Genomic DNA, 16,062 nt, shown 5'->3' on the forward strand with positions numbered 1-16,062 from the left:
CGGCCCGCCCGGGGCTGCCTTCGGTTCGGCATTCCCGCAGCGGCTCCGGCCGGAGCCAGGAGGGCACGGGCGGGCACCGCCGGGGCGGGGGACCGCCCCAGCCGTAAGTAGGGGCCAGCGATCGGCTCGCACTCCGGGGGAGGGCCGGGCGGCACGCTGAGCTGCTTTTACGGAACGCGACGCGGCGCGAAGCGGGCAGAGGGCGGAGAAGGAGGAGAAGGGGCCGAGGGGGCCGCTCCCGCCACCACCTCCGACCGCCGCCCCCGCCCCGGCAGCGCCCCCAGCGCCGCGTCCCCGGGGAGCCGCCGCGGAGCACCACGGGAGTTGTAGTGCGGCGGCGCGGGCCGGCCCGCCATCCCGCTCCCCTCGCCGCCCCCGGCCCGCGGCCCCGCTCTCGCGAGGCTTGGGGGGCGGGCGCGCTCTGGGGCGGGGGGCGCCGCCGCCGCCGCCGTGGGGATGTTGGGCGCGGGCGCGGTTCCCCCGCGTGACGTCACAGCGCATTGTTGTGAGCGCGGCGGAGCATCCCTCAAGCTGTCACAGCTGTGCCGCCGCCGCGGGGAGCCTCTGCCCCCACCCTCCTCCTCCTTCTCCTCCTCCTCCTCCTCCGCCCCCGCCCCTCCCGCCCCGGGGGCTCCAGAGCTCGGTGTCACCGTATCATTGTCCGTGCGGAACCCCTCCGGGCCCCCCCCCCCACTCCCGGTCCGCCCTCCCCCCGTTCCCCCCCCCCCCGAACCACCTCAATGAGATGCAAACATGAAAGACAAGAGGAAGAAGAAGGACCGCACCTGGGCCGAGGCTGCCCGCCTGGTAGGTGCCGCGGTGGCAGCGGCAGCATTGTGTGTGTGCGTGTGTGTGTGTCTGTGTATGTGTCTGTGTGTGTGTGTGTGTCTGTGTCTGTGTGTGTGTGTGTGCGCGCGGGGCGAGTGCGTCCCGCCGCCGCCAGCCCGGCGCGCTGCCCGCCCGCCGCTTTGTTGCCGGCGGTCGGGGCCACTGTGAGGCGGGACGGGAGGGGGAGAGACAGAGAGAGAGCGTGTGAGCGAGTCTGGGGCAGAGAGTGTGCGAGGGACTCCAGAACGAGGGAGGGAGAGCCGGGGCGTGTGTGCGAGGGAGCGGGCAGGAGCGCGGGAGTGCCCGTGCGGGCGCGCCGGGAGGGTGCGGGTGCCCGGCTGAGCCGGGCTGGCGGTCCGGGCAGCCCGCGGCTCTGCCGCCCGTCCCTGCCTGCCTGGAGAAGAGAAATACCTACGTCCCTTCTGCGGTGTGTGCGTGAGGAAATGCCTCTATTCTTTTCTTCTTTCTGCATGCGTGTGTGTGTAAATACCCAGGGACTGTGTCTATCTCTGCAAAGTTCGTGCATCAGATATCCCGAGGAAATCCCTCTTTTTAATCTAGAGAAAAGTGAAATAGCCGGGATTTGCCTTTCCATCTCTTTATGGGGACAGGACAGGGGTGAGGGGCGTTAGAGACAACTCTGACCTGGGATTTCGCTTTACCCTCTTTATTTTCACCACGGATTTGGGCAATGTCCAGGGCAATGTAACCCGCTTGTGGAAAGGCTCCGTGGCTCTGGAGACTCGGTCCATTCCCACTTCATTAAGAAACTGTCTCCCTTACCCTACTGTATCTGTTCTCATGATTCTGTATTACTGTTTGCTAAGTGTAACACAGTACATCGTTTATGTTGTTTTCCCGTTTCGGAGTACGTCTGGGTTCTCTCTATTCGAGGAATTTTACAACAAATAGTTACGCACGGTACAGCACGTATGGTTGTACACGTCTGTATGCGTGTCTTCTGCAAAGTTGGGTCTGGTTCAGTTCCAGCCGAGTGCGTAGAAAGATGACAAATCTGGAAAGATAGGTTGCTGGCTACACTGCTTTTTTGTATCTACACGAACTTTATCTTTTATTCATCTCTGATACAGATTGAATTGTTTAAGTAACATGCCATTACTAGTCTTGCATCTGTTTCTGGTAGTGGGTAATGCTATCTTATTACTATTATTTGTTTCGTGTATTTGTGAAGCACCTTCCTTGTAAAAATGTTTTCACCTCATTATATGAATTCCTAGATAGGAAGTTCAGCCTCTCTCTCCTACGTAAATAATTATAAGGTATTAGACTGACACTACCTATAGATGTCTCTGTAAGCTGTATCGAGGTACTCTCGTAGGCTTGGGCAGTGCTAAATTCTGATGTGGCTCGTTATACATCACCCAACATTTTGTAATAATGCAGCATTAGTGAAGATGCTCTGATATGGTGTCGCTACTGTACTCTCTTATTTCTCGTGATTGTAACAGAAGTTTTACTGCAGTAAAATACTCGCCTTTGCCAAAGTAGTTTTGGCAGCAGATGTTGCTCCAGTACTTGTTTCTCCGCGCTCTAAGCTGACGAACATGCATTCAAAAAGTCTATAAAATACATCAAATTGCTATCCTAACTTTACTCTTTCAAGCTGCTGCTACAGTTACCATTGTAAGCTGTATTTTGTTTGACGAATGGGCATAAAGGAATTTATTGTGTATCGAGAAAAATTACTGTTCCCATGTGGTCTAATATATGGAAAAGTTTAAAGCCTCTGGAGAACAAAGGCTGAGCCACTGCTGTGAAGAAGGGCTAAGAGTCTTATTTTCATGATGTCCTGTTGCTTCACATTTCCCCCTAGAAGAGTAATGATTTGCTAAAATCAAGTAGCATGTAAGATGATACACTGCTGTATGTAAGTGGTGGAGCTACACAAGGTCCACAGTGTGGTTTGTCCAGCTTCCTGGGGTTGCCAAGTTCTGCAGAGCTTGTCCCAAGTCTGTTATGTGAATGACATGTGCTGCTGCTCAGACCAGCTACAGTCTTGCATTAGTCTTTGCTACTTGTATACAGTCACCTATGTTTGCAAATCACTAGGAAAGATTGAAGCCGAAATTGCTTCTCCTTACAATGTTTTATGTTAGGACCCTGATGGTTCATTATGACTTTGTTTTCTTGGGATACATCAATAATGTATTACTGCAAGGTTTGATTAAATCAATTTCTTTCCACAGACAAGTAAACAATGAAGTGATTGATACCTACTCACAAAAAACGACTCATGACTTACCTAGATCAATATGTTGTAAAATTGTGTGCATAGAGCACTGTATGGATATTTACATTGTAGATTTTCTATAAAATCCCTTACATTGTAACAATATTAGGCTTTCAAAGTGAAGTGCTAAAAAGTATGAAATATACAGATTACATTGCTGGCATTGCTTTATTGGTCTGTTTTTCATGTCCATATATTATGATGTGCACTTTAAATGATGTACTTTCATGCCAGTTTCCCAACTATTATAAGTCCAGTTACTAGAGCTGCAGAATTTTAATTATGGTTTCTTTGTTTGTTGTGAGGTGCCATACTTAATTTTTTTGTTCACTTTTCAAACAGTGCTGAAGCAGATTTTCATTTTATTTCAGTTGTACACACACAGCTATTATTAGCGGCACCCAGTAGCTTCCCAAATGCAAATGTTTCTATACTTGCAACATGCCTATGAGGTTAAGTATTTTGACCTCTGCTTTACCCATGCAGAGTTGAGACATGGAAAGATTAAGTACCTTACTCAAAGCTGTTCAGGAAATCTGTGGGAGAGGTAGTTATGATACCAACAGCGTCTCTGTAGTAGTTCTGTTTCACAGTCGTAAAATCATCTTCCTTCTGCGGCTACACTTCTGCCTCATTCATTCTCTGTTACTACTTCTCTCACAGTAATTATGACAGAAATTGATATGGTCATGTCTCTGTATTCAATCTATATTGAAACTCGTAATGTACCGTATAATAGCTATGGATAAAAAGGAACACAGTAACTGGACTTGAGCCTGGAGTTGTTTCACAGTTCTCTGTTTCCCATATTCACAATGAAAAAAGCAGAAGTAATTCAGAAAAATATATTACATGACTGTCTTCAAACACATTGCAATGTGTAAGTGCTGAGGCTCCAGACTGTCAGTGTTGTATTTACTCTATTTCAGTATTTGATTAAGGAGTCTTTGAAAACCTCCTGCAATGCAGTGTTTTTTCAAGCTGTTCTCTTAATTTTTAAAACATTAGCAGGAAAGGTCTCCCATTCTATTAGTCTCTTACTGTAAATACCATGTATGTGTTACAGGCAATAAAGCAGGAGCCACTGGCATGCCCTCTACCAGAACTTGCATTTTATGGAAGAAGTCTCCTGCAGAGAGTAGAATCTTTCTGTCTGTGACACACTGCTTTTTTTCCTCATGCAAGTCTGCTTATCTTAGGGCAAGGCATAGCCCAGCTTACAAGCATTCCTGAGAAATGAACGCATGTGCAGGATCAATGGAATGGTGGCATACCACTAACAGTTCATGTTACAGAGCCCATTTTGTAGAACACACATTTTTATGGACAAAATTGCAACTTGTCTTTACAACCTGCCAAAGGGCATGTCTTTGATGTAGACCCGATATGTCAACTCACTTTGTACTTTGCAGCAGACTACAGCAGTGCTTATGTATGACCTGGGCATTATCTCCATGCCAGTTTTCTGCTTTTTGTGTCTGATAGACTAAGATAGAACACTTAAAAGAATGAGAACAAAAGAAAACCTTTCAAGGAAGGAGGAGAAACATCCTGTTTTTCCTTTGTCTCTTAGTTGATCCTCATTTGATGTAGCCGTATTGTTGTTTTCTGATCATACATGGAACTCATTAAAATTGTATAGAAAGGTTAAACACTTGAGTAGTTAAAGCAATTTGTAGTGATTCCTTTCAGATGAAAAATCTGTTTAGCTTCACAAGGACTTTCAAGCTATTGCTGGAAGTCCTGAAATAGTGAATTCTGCCTCTTAAAAATTTAATGTCATAAAATTCTGCATAAAAACTATTGAAATGAAAAATACTGAGAACAAAACATGCCCAAGGATACTCTGCCCCATAAAAACTGATAACAATTTTAAGTAGGCTGCAGTGATCCAACTTTTATCGTTTGACTTTGAGACATGATCCATTGTTATTCGTAGGACTTTGAACCAAAGGCCTGAACAGAGTGAGTGGAGACTGGTCATTTTGGGAATGCAGAGCTCAGAAGCACAGACCATCTGCCTCTGAAGGGTGATAGTTTATGATAACATTTTAAAAACACTTTTTTTTTAATAGCTTGCCCTTATTATTGCCCTTTCCAGTAAGTGGTATTTTGAAATGTAGTTGGATTAAGTCTCTGCCACAAGCTGACAATAAAGCAGAAGAAAATCCCAAGAATGAGAGCAGTAGTCCTTGTGTGGTTATTTGTGTGCTGGATCACCTCTCCAGTATTTTTGATTTTTCTTCTCCAAATTTTGTTCTGAAATAAAGGTTTTCTTGTGTTACTGAGGGCTTATGTGCTTTCCAGTTCTATGGAGAGTCCTTGTGGTTCAGGTGATGTGCATATTGGGTGAGTAATATTCCTATCTTAATTCATGTGTTTCTTGCAGTAGTCTCCTGACAGGATCCAGCTCTTAACTAAGAGCTGTTTTTTTCCTCTTCTAAACTTTAGGAAAAATATGCTAATTAATTAGGCAAATTGATGCTGAAAAAAACCATGAAAACCAGCGATTGGAATTGCTAGCTTGCATGCTACTGTTTAATGGGGCTGGCTGTCCAAAAGCTGATTGTTACTTCATCTGTTATGCTGAGATAATGTAGTTGAAACAGATCATATTTTGGGATGGAAGTATTTTTGTATTGCATCTTTATATTTGAAGACCACAAATGAAACAGAAAACTAGAAGAGTAACTTCTGCATAGCTAGACCATTGATGATAATCCCTTTGACTTTTATGTTAAGTCTTTGATTTTGTTTCTATAAATAACATTTAAAAGCATTGTGCTAAAGGAGCTTCATGTATCTTTAAAAATGGAAAATTTGATATAACTTTGTTTTACAGTATTAAGGATTTCTTTGTTGTTGGCTTAACAGAGACCTGCTATTATTTCCATATTTGTTCTGAGTTAATTCTTTTTCAGACATGCAGAAACATTGTGGCTTGGGAAGTTTTGATGGCCTTTCCCTTTGATCCACAATCAATGCTGCTTTGAAGAGCTGCATTTTAGTTTGGTTTGCTCTAGGGTTTTCTCCCATTTGTTTTATTCAAAGTAATTTTTGCAGTTGTTAGACAAGGTTGAACCTGCTCTTATTTTTTTTCCTGCCTTCTGTGGTTTTAGTGTCAATATTTTATTTTGTTAGTGTGAAATACCATTAATAAGTGTGGGGTTAGTATTTTTTATTTAAAATAAATAAGTAAATAAATAATATCTACAAACAATGCCATTTCAGCTCACCTTTTGCATTTTTCTAGCGTAGATTGAGAGAAATGAGATAGTAACTCTTTATCTTGAGACAGCTCTTTAACCCTTGGCATTTGAGACCTTTAGATAGGCAAGAACCTTACCCAGGAATGGGACCTGTTTTCAGTAATGTCACATTATTTCTGTCAAAGCAGGGTAACATGGGAGAAGACCCTATCAGGAACCTAAATATGACCATTCCTCAATAGTGTGAAGGTGTTCTCAGTGCCTTAAGGTACAATTTAATGTTCCCTGTTACAGTAAATATTTCCAGTGTCTTCTGGTTTACCTTTCTCTAGAAGAGCCAATATTTTCCTGACATACTGGGTTTTCTGTTGAAATAACTGTTCTAGTTTTTCTTCTTTCAAGAGTAGATTTGGTCAGTTGCATGTGCAACAACAGTGAAGTAGTTTCCACTAACCACACTCCAGACCCTACCACCTTTCACAGCTAGGTAAGTTTGGACTTGCTAGCCCAGATTACCAGATCACCAAGTCCCTGTATCCAAACCATGCCATTACAGCATCTTAGTTTGGACCAGGCAGCATGCTGTTCTTAATGTGGAAACCAAACCTACTGTACTCCCTGCTGGAGCTTCTTTTGCTCTTTATACTGTGATCAGCAACTTGCAGTTATGTGGAGAATCATGTATTAAACTTGACCTCTTGACTTTGGAGTAAGTTTTTCTTTTGTAGCTTTTTTAATGGGGTTTTTGTTTTTTGTTTTTTTTTTTCATGTTGTAAGCTTCTAAGTGTTTTCTGTTTTGCTTGGTGTGATGATGATGGTCTTGGTATTCCCTGTAAATAGCAGTAACTAAATAGAGGCCTCCTTTTGTGCTGTAAGAACCTGGGAGATGATGTGATTAGTGGAAATTATTTCATTTTTGTTCCATGGCTTCCAGATGAAGCTGAGCAAATCCTCCTTCTGAGGAATTTGCAGACTGAAGAAACCGAATATCTTAGCCTTCACTCTGGGTCAGCTTCCAATGCAAAGGCAGGGCAATAAGCAGTACATCCTGGTACAGGCCATTTGCTCATCCTGTGAGTTTAGGTAGCAGATCCTTGTGCTGCTCAAGCACAACAGATTGGTCGTAAGTGGTTCATTTAATCACTTACCAACTTTGAATGACAATTAACATGCCTAAAGAACCCCAAATTGTTGACATACTGGCTCTCTGAGGCTGCTCTCTTTCTGAGAGGTCCTGCCAGACAGTTTTCTGTTGCTGGAGTTCCTGTCTTGGGAGATGTACTTGCTGGGGATGTAAAATGGTAGAGAGGTGCCTACTGATTACTTGCAGCTAATCTTAGTTTGAAACAATGACCTACAACTTTCTGAATGATGATAGGGCTCTAGCACAGGCATCAAATGAGTGTAAGAAGACAGATAAACCATCTGGCAGTACATGCTGGAGCTTTTTTGATGTCAGTGCACTGACTGTGGTTAGAGGTGGCACTTAGTGTTGAAGGGGTCTAGAGGAGCTCCATTAACTTTGGTTCAAGCAAGCTCTGGTGTTTGTGACATTGAAACAGAAACATCTGGGTGATCTGATATTTTCATCCTTTGACTTAAGAATTCAGCTCTCTATAACTTCATGAGCTCAGAAAGACAAATTCTGTGGGCCCTGGCACATGACTTTCCTCAATATTGGAGGAACTTTTACTTGAGTTTTTTAACATATGGCATCCAGCTTTTGCATTGCAGCTTATGGCTGATGTGGCCTCTTGTACTTCAGGTGTCTAAGATTTGCTTTGTAGTGTAGCATCGAGTTTTGTTTCTGTCTGACAGCATTTGCCAGGATCAGCAGCCGCAGTTCAGTCTGTTGCTCTGGAATCATCAGACTCATTAGACTATGGGCTGTAGTTCTGTGTAGAAGATATTCCAGGTCACATCCTAGATTATTGTTCATGATTTTGGATCATCAGAAAGTAATTTGCTTAGAAGGCACATATTACATGCCATGTTTTGAAACTTGTCCTCCTATATGCATAGATTGGTCTAGACTAGCCCATGATGAGAATCTCCTCACGGCTTTAGTGGGTCAGCTCTAGAGATCATTATCCTGTGGGTGACAGTTGCATCCTATAGAACATAGCCTGACTTACAGATAACAACATTTCCTACACCTCTTCAACTTCAGAAGTGTTCCTTGAGAGAGACAAGATGCTGAGCTACTAGGTTATTTGCTTTGGAGAACTCAAGGCTATTTTCTTTCTTTTTTGTGATTTTGCTTAGATCTTATAGACAGTCAGAATTAGGAATTTAATTAATCAATCAGGGTTTATAATTGTTTTATCCTAGTTAACCTCCCGTGTAACTTAACATCTAGAGAAGGAAAAGAGCCTTAGCCGAAGTATATATCAAACATTTAAAGGTCAAAGGTTGATTCCATTTCAGCTGACTCTTATCGGCTTGGAAGCCTGCCCAAATGTGTACTGGTTCACATATTTGGTGAGATGCCTTGTGAAATTTCTAGAGTCTAGTAAATTGCAGTCAAATTCATGTCCCACATAATTTGTTCCTACTTTTGTGACTTGAACCTTCTTTTTTATATAAGATGACACTTTATCACTATCATTGTGTTGCCAAAGTACTTAACTATTTTTCATTAAGTGACACCATCTGGTTTGATTATTTCTTTTTCTGTCCCATAAATTGAAACTGAATGTCTGTTGATACCTATTTTTAGATAAATGATAATTCTTTTTATGCCTTAAAAATTCCCAGTTTTCCATCACCTGCTGGCACTGCTGTATCAGTGAAGCATGTGACATTCCATGTCACTATGCCTGCCTGCCAATATTACCTAGCAAGGGTAAGAGGAAAAAATAGACCCTTATTTTCCATAGCCTGCTGTCATTTTTCTGGACCAAGATTCTGGCAGCTATCTCAAAATCATTACATTCTCTGATCACACTAGCTTCTTTAATCTCATTTGGAATTTCTGTAATTTAGAAATTCCAGGGTGGTAGGACCAATGAGAACCTCTTTGGAACTTTGTGTTTCAGTTGAGAAAAGCATTTTAATTAAAGCATTGCTTTGATGGAAGGTGGAGTTGGAAAGGGCCTCAAGGTCACCTTGTCTGTTCCTACTTGAAAAGAAGTCATACAACCCCAGTAAGTTTTAGTTTTGTGAAATCAATAAAATTACTAACTTTTATTACTGATAGGAGCCATTACTTGTCTGGCTTTGCCAGAATCTGCTCTTTTAGTGAAAAATTACATTCTGCTTTAAAAAATGGGAGAACGAAGAAAAAAAAATTATTAGGAAAAATTGTCCAATAAGCATGATTTAGAATTTCGATGCATTGTGTTTTTTCTGACAGTGACTAGACAGAAAACATCAGTTTTCTAGTACAGATTGAGAATTCTTTATCCAGTTAGTGGTTCTCATTCATATTTTCTGGTTTTTTGAGGCAATTTGGGCTTAGTATCTTGATTTTTTTTTTTTTTTGAGTTTGATGCAGCAAGGCTGCAGCAGGTTTTTACATACAGCAGTAGTGCTTAATGCATTCTAATCTATTCCATAATTTGTTTCATTCATAGCGCAGATTTTTGAGACATTTTGCAACTACACGTCTTCTGTTTTAAAAATTAAAATGTAGAATAATGTCATGAGGCTCATCGTCTAGGTGTGGAAAAAGCTCAGAATTCACTGTAGAAGAAATCTTCAAATAACGGACTATCAAAGAGATGTTAATACCTTTTTGTTGCTGGCTTCAGGATGACTCATGGCTCTATAAGTATGTGCTCTCCTGAGCAACAGCTGAAGTGCTTTTTGCTAGATATCCCAAGAGGAAGTATTTGGTGGGAGGGAAGAATAAGGATTATATGTATTGATATGGTCCCTTGAATTCCTGACTTTCAGTTCTAATCATTTATATATATATATATATATTTATATATATATATATGGATGTATGTGGATTTTCAGGTATTGGGTCACAGGCCTGTGAAACTGACTGGGAGAACCACAGAAATGAGGCTACATGCCTGGGACATTTGGTCTGTCCATAATGAGCCTCAGCATCCTTTGTGTAGACAATTTTCAAGAGCAAGAAATGGGTGCTGCTCCCAGTTTCATCTTGTAGTCAGATTTTTCAGGCTAAAATCCTGTTCCTCCAGTCAGTGTTCAGGGATCAGCTGACTCAGTGCCAACTTCCCCTGCTGATTTTGGGATGAGAGCTACCCATCTGAGTGAAATGTCAGGGATAACCAATCCTATGACTTTGTCTTGGACTTACGTCCCTTGTCTTCAGAAAAAGTCTGTTACTGAAATCTGTGCTTTTTGGAGCACAGGATTGGCTCCCAAGGAGCAAACACTGAAAAAAAAAATGGAATTACTGCTTGGAGCCATCTTGAGTGCTGCAGTTGTCTTGTGAGGAAGGATCTTCCCTGCTCTTTGTAATAACAGTGTTCCAATGACAGCGAGGCCCACTAAGTGGTTGTGATGTTAAAACATGCTCTGGCTTGGATTTGTAGAAGCCCTTCAGAGGTAGAGGGCTGTGGCTTCACAAGGTAGACTTGCAGATTTTTATCAGTCTGTCTGTGCAAGTTACTGCATGTCTTTGATACATGTATCAGTGACGATTGTTGCATTTACGAAGTACCTCCGCAGGAGCTTCTCAGTAGCTGCGCTGCTGATCAGCCCATGGCAGTAAATGTTTGATGCTCACTGCAACAATTGTGGGTTGTTAATTTAGCCTCCCGTCCCAGCAGCATCGGCACTTGAGGAGGAGGCTTCAGAGCTCTCCCATGGCTGTCTGGGGAGTTTTCCAGTGAAAGGGAGTATGGGAGAAGTGTGAACAAACAGTTGCATGACTGACTGAAGGATGCAGGATATGATGCAAGAAATTAACAATAATAAGGCTTTGAGAATAAAGTCAGTGTCTGAGCAGCAGTTTTAGCTATTGTGTTTCATGGACCCCAGAAAGGTAGTCTTTCAGGTGGCCTGTGAACTACACAGTGAAAAAAATCGATAAAAGATGAGAGCTATAAAAAAATTGGAGTAATGGAGTCAAAACAGTTTATCAAAAATATAATGTATATCCATACATAATATTTGAGAGTTAGATCAGAAAAGCGCCGTCTTACTGACTTTTAATCTGTTTAATAAAATGAACAAACAGAAAAAAATCTAAGATACCTTAGTAAAAATAAATAAAATAGTAATAAAAATAATTTTTTTCTTCAGGGACCTGTTTTGTTGGGTTTTCTTTTTTTTTTTTTTTTTTTTTTTTTTTGTAGATTAATATTTAATTAAATATTTGTTATTTTGCATAATAGAACATTTCTGTCTCCAGCAATTCATAGGGTTAGCTACTTGCTTGGAAATAGACTGTGTGACACATTATCAAACCTTTCTAAGCATACAAGAACAGGTTGCCTGGAGAAGTTGTGAATGCCCAGTCCTTGGAAGTGTTCAATGCCAGGTTGGATGGGGCTTTGAACAATGTCGTCTAGTGAAAGGTGTCCCTGCCCAAGGCAGGGCATTGAAACCAGTTGATCTCTAAAATCCCTGCCAACCCAAACCATTCTATAGTTCTACAATTCTCAGAATCTGTAACACTTCCATTAAATAAAAAAATTAACATGAAAATAATATCTCTGTCATTGTTAGTCAATTTTAACTGTCCTTGATGAGGACAGACTCAGCTTCATACTGTAATTTTCTTGTGCTAGTTCATTTTATTAGTGTCTGAGCTGTAGGAAAATGTTTCAAGCTATTTAAAGTAATGTTAAATAGAGTGAAATAATGCTCCTGTCTTCATTTTAAGCCAGATCTACAAAAGTGGCAGCTTGGATAAGTGAGACTGGTGTATATGCATGGTGGTTGGGGAAAAGAAAGGTTCTGAAAGAGCTGCAAAGAGAATAAAAGGTTTAAGAAAATTTAAAAACAGTGCACCTTTTCACTGTTATCTGCATTGCTGGAGCTGTTATGTCAAGAAGCTTCATGTGTGAGTTCAGGTGTTGTTAAATGTTGAATTTAATTTTATAGAAAGATATGGGTGTGGAGGAAGAGGGAGGGAATCTGGGAATTCTGAGAATTAATGTTCTGAAAAAAATAAAGAGGTTTTAAATGCTCCGTCCATACATAATAATAGTTATGAAGCTTATTACTTTTAGCACTTGCATACATTTTCTGGGATTAGTAGGAGAGAATGAAACTGGTTTTATGTCTCTTAGCATGTCATGTGGTGAAAAGTGTGTATGCCTGGGTAAAACTGATGTAATCCTGGGGAGATAAATTACAATATTGTACTGGGCAGCAGTTGAGAAAATGGAGGTGTTCTTGTACCAATGAGAAGTGGTATAGCAAAGATAGTGAAGGAAGTAAAAAAATCTGACTGACAATAAGAAAAATGAGGAAAAAGCCTCAGTTTCTCAATTCAGTGATAAAATCATATATTATTTGTCTATTTATTAATTTTTCTACGATTTCACTTTTTTTTGTATCATCAGCTAAAGTCCCCAAACTTTCATCTTTATAATTTGAATTTTTCTCAGACTTTAAGAGTAAAAGGATTTCAATAAAATACCAAGATTAAGAAATAAAGTCTGTCTTTTCTCCTTTATAAAATGCAGGGCCTTTGTCTTGGAAATAAAATACTATGTTTACATGATGTTACATTCAGTTTATTTTTAGAACAAGTTGTACTATGGTCTATCTCAGCTAAAGGAGTGTTGTTGAAATTATAAATAATGCCCTTGAAATAAATGAAAAAGAAAACCCATTTGTCATCTCGTTCATTTGGTAGTAATATCTCCTATTAGAATTTTCAGAATCGGTTTGAAATTATCTTGCCCATATTCTTAGTGGAGCAACAACAATAAAAAAATATCTAGATTCTCCCTTTGGAGAGATTCTCCCACTGGAGACTGTAGGTCTGAGGCCATCTTGGGCACAGTGACCACAATATGATGGAGTTCTCAGCAAAGTAAGGAAGGGGTTCACCAAAACTATCTTGGACTTCTAGAGGTCAGACTTCAGCCTGTCCAGGACAGTGGTTCAGGGATCGTCTTGGGAAACAGCCCTTAAAAGCAGAGGGTCCAGGAAAGCTGGACATACTTTTAAGAAAGAAATCTTATAGGCACAGGAGCAGGCTGTCCCTAGCTGCTGAAGGATGAACCATCAGGGAAAAAGACTGGCCTGGCTGAACAGGGAGCTGTCACTGGACTTGGAGAGGAAAAAAAAGAGTTTATAAACTTGGGAAATAGGGGCGGACAACTCAAAAAAAGTACAAGGATGTCATCAGGTCTTGTAGAGAGAAGACTGGATTGGTCAAAGCTCAGCTAGAACTCCCGTGTTGTCACTACTGTGAAAGATTGTAAATACAAAGTGTTTTTATAAATACATTAGCAACAAAAAGAGGGCCAATGAAAATCTCCATCCTTTATTGAGTGTAAAGGGGAACAGTGTAACCAAAGATGAGGAAAAGGCTGAGGTACTCAATGCCTTATTTGCCTCGGTCTTCAGCAGAAAAACCCAATATCCTCAAGGCAGGCAGCCTGCAGAGCTGGTAGGCAGGGACAGGGAGCAGGCAGTGCCCTGCTGGAATGCAGGAGGGAGCAGAACAGAGCCCTGCTGGAATCCAGGAGGGAGCAGGCAGTGCCCTGCTGGAATGCAGGAGGGAGCAAGCAGTGCCCTGCTGCAATCCAGGAGGGAGCAGGCTGTGCCCGGCTGGAATCCAGGAGGGAGCAGAACAGAGCCCTGCTGGAATCCAGGAGGGAGCAGGCAGTGCCCGGCTGGAATCCAGCTGACACTCACCAGTCCATGGGGCCAGATGGGATACACACCAGGGTGCTGAGGGAGCTGGTGGAAGAGCCAGGCCACTCTCCAGAATTTGTCACCAGTCCTGGTCAACCAGAGAACTGGCCAGTGTGATGCCCACCTCCAAGAAGGGTTGGAAGGAGGATCTGGGGAACTACAGGGCTGTCAGCCTGACCTCCGTGTCTGGGAAGGCACCATCTTGTGGCACATGCTGGACAACCACGGGATCAGGCCCAGATAGAACAGGTTTAGGAAAGTATGTCCTTCTTGACCGAGCTGATCACCTTTTTATGACCAGGTGATCAGTCTCCTGGATGTGGGTAAGGCTGTGGATGTTGTCTACCTGGATTTTGGGAAGGCCTTTGATACTGGCTCCCACAGCATTCTTGTGTAGAAACTGTCTGCTCATGGCTTTGATGGGCACACTCTTCACTGGGTTAAAAACTGGCTGGATGGCTGAGCCCAGAGAGCAGTGGTGAGTGCTGTTGAATCCAAATGGTGTCTGGTCACCAGTGGTGTTCCCCCCAGGACTCAGTTTTGGGGTCAATATTGGAGCCATCCGTTTTAGTATCTTTTTAAATTATTTGGATGAAGGGATTGAGTGCTCCCTCAGTGAGTTTGCAGTTGACAGCAAGTTGTGTGGGAGTGTTGGTCTGCTGGAGGGCAGGAAGGCTCTACAGAGGGATCTGGACAGGCTGGATCGATGGGCTGAGGCCAGTGGTGTGAGATTCAATAAGGCCAGGTGTCGGGTCCTGCACCTGGATCACAACAACCCCAAGCAGTGCTACAGGCTGGGGGAAGAGTGACTGGAAAGTGACCCAATGGAAAAAGAGGGGGTGGTGGTTGACTGTGGCTACACATGAGCCAGCATGTGCTCAGGTAGCCAAAAATGCCAATGGCATCTTGGCCTCCATCAGCAATAGTGTGGCCAGCAGGATCGGGGCAGTGATTGTCCCCCAGTACTCAGCACCAGTCAGGCCACACCTCAAATCCTGTGTTCAGTTCTGTGCCCCTGCATCTGGGAAGGACATTGAGGTGATGGAGTGAATTCAGAGAAGGGCAAGGCAGCTGGGGAAGGGTCTGGAGCACAAGTGTGATGAGGAGCAGCTGAGGGAGTTGGGGGTGTTTATCCTGGAGAAAAGGAGGCTGGGAGTGGGGGGTGGTGGTGGCCTTATCATTCTCTTCAACCACCGGAAAGGAGGCTGTAGCCAGGTAGGGGATAGTCTCCCAGGAAACCAGCAGCAGGACAAGAGGAAATGGCCTTGGGCTGCACCAGGAGAAGTTCAGGCTGGATAACGGGAAGAAATTTTTCACTGAAATATAAGCATTGGAACAGACTGCCCAGGAAAATGGTGGAGTCACCATCCCTGGAAGTGTTCAGAAAATTCCTGGATGTGGCAGTCAGTGCTGTAGTCTAGTTGACAAGGTAGTGTTTGGTCAAAAGTTGTACTTGAAGATCTTGGAGGTCTTTTCCAACCTCAGTGATTCTCGGATTCTGGTTGTTTTAAAGGTAGAGTATGAAGTCAGTAGTTAACACCAGAAACCCTAATTGAGGCACTGTAATTTTTCCCTACAGCTAAAATAAGTTATTCTTCCATAGAACTAAAATGTATTATTGTCAGCTTCTAAAACATTAAATATGAAGTTATGTGCCTAAACCCCATAGACGTTGAATTTATTTGCCAGTAGCATTTCCTAGAACTGACAATTTTTAGTCCTACGTTTGCTGAGGAGATGTGACTTTGGGAAAACTCAGATCTTCATGTGTACCTATGTTGTTTCTCATAGAAAAAGCAAAGAACCCATGACAGAATATACTGTATAACAGCCATGTTTTACTCTCTCTTTCTATGCTTTTCTTGGGTTACGGTTACCATCCTGTAAGGTAACAGTTCCTCTGTTCAGTGTATAGTGAGGAGTCTTGGGATAAAAAATGTACAATGATATTAGGGACCCCTAAAAATAGAAGCTTGT

At 42.5% G+C, this 16,062-nt stretch overlaps 1 protein-coding gene across 1 annotated transcript in view; it reads left to right on the forward strand.

Annotated features, from left to right (window-relative positions):
- The first annotated feature begins 710 nt into the window (after window positions 1-710).
- The window catches only part of ASXL3 (ASXL transcriptional regulator 3), a 126,753-nt gene continuing 111,401 nt past the window's right edge, over window positions 711-16,062 (forward strand). Inside the window, exon 1 of the mRNA XM_059860071.1 lies at window positions 711-807. Within this exon, the coding sequence (XP_059716054.1) occupies window positions 754-807 (54 nt within the window). The 5' untranslated portion in view covers window positions 711-753. The remainder of the gene's footprint in view (window positions 808-16,062) is intronic.

The sequence above is a fragment of the Haemorhous mexicanus genome, chromosome 1 (assembly GCF_027477595.1).
Source record: "Haemorhous mexicanus isolate bHaeMex1 chromosome 1, bHaeMex1.pri, whole genome shotgun sequence".
In the NCBI taxonomy this organism is placed as follows: Eukaryota; Metazoa; Chordata; class Aves; order Passeriformes; family Fringillidae; genus Haemorhous; species Haemorhous mexicanus.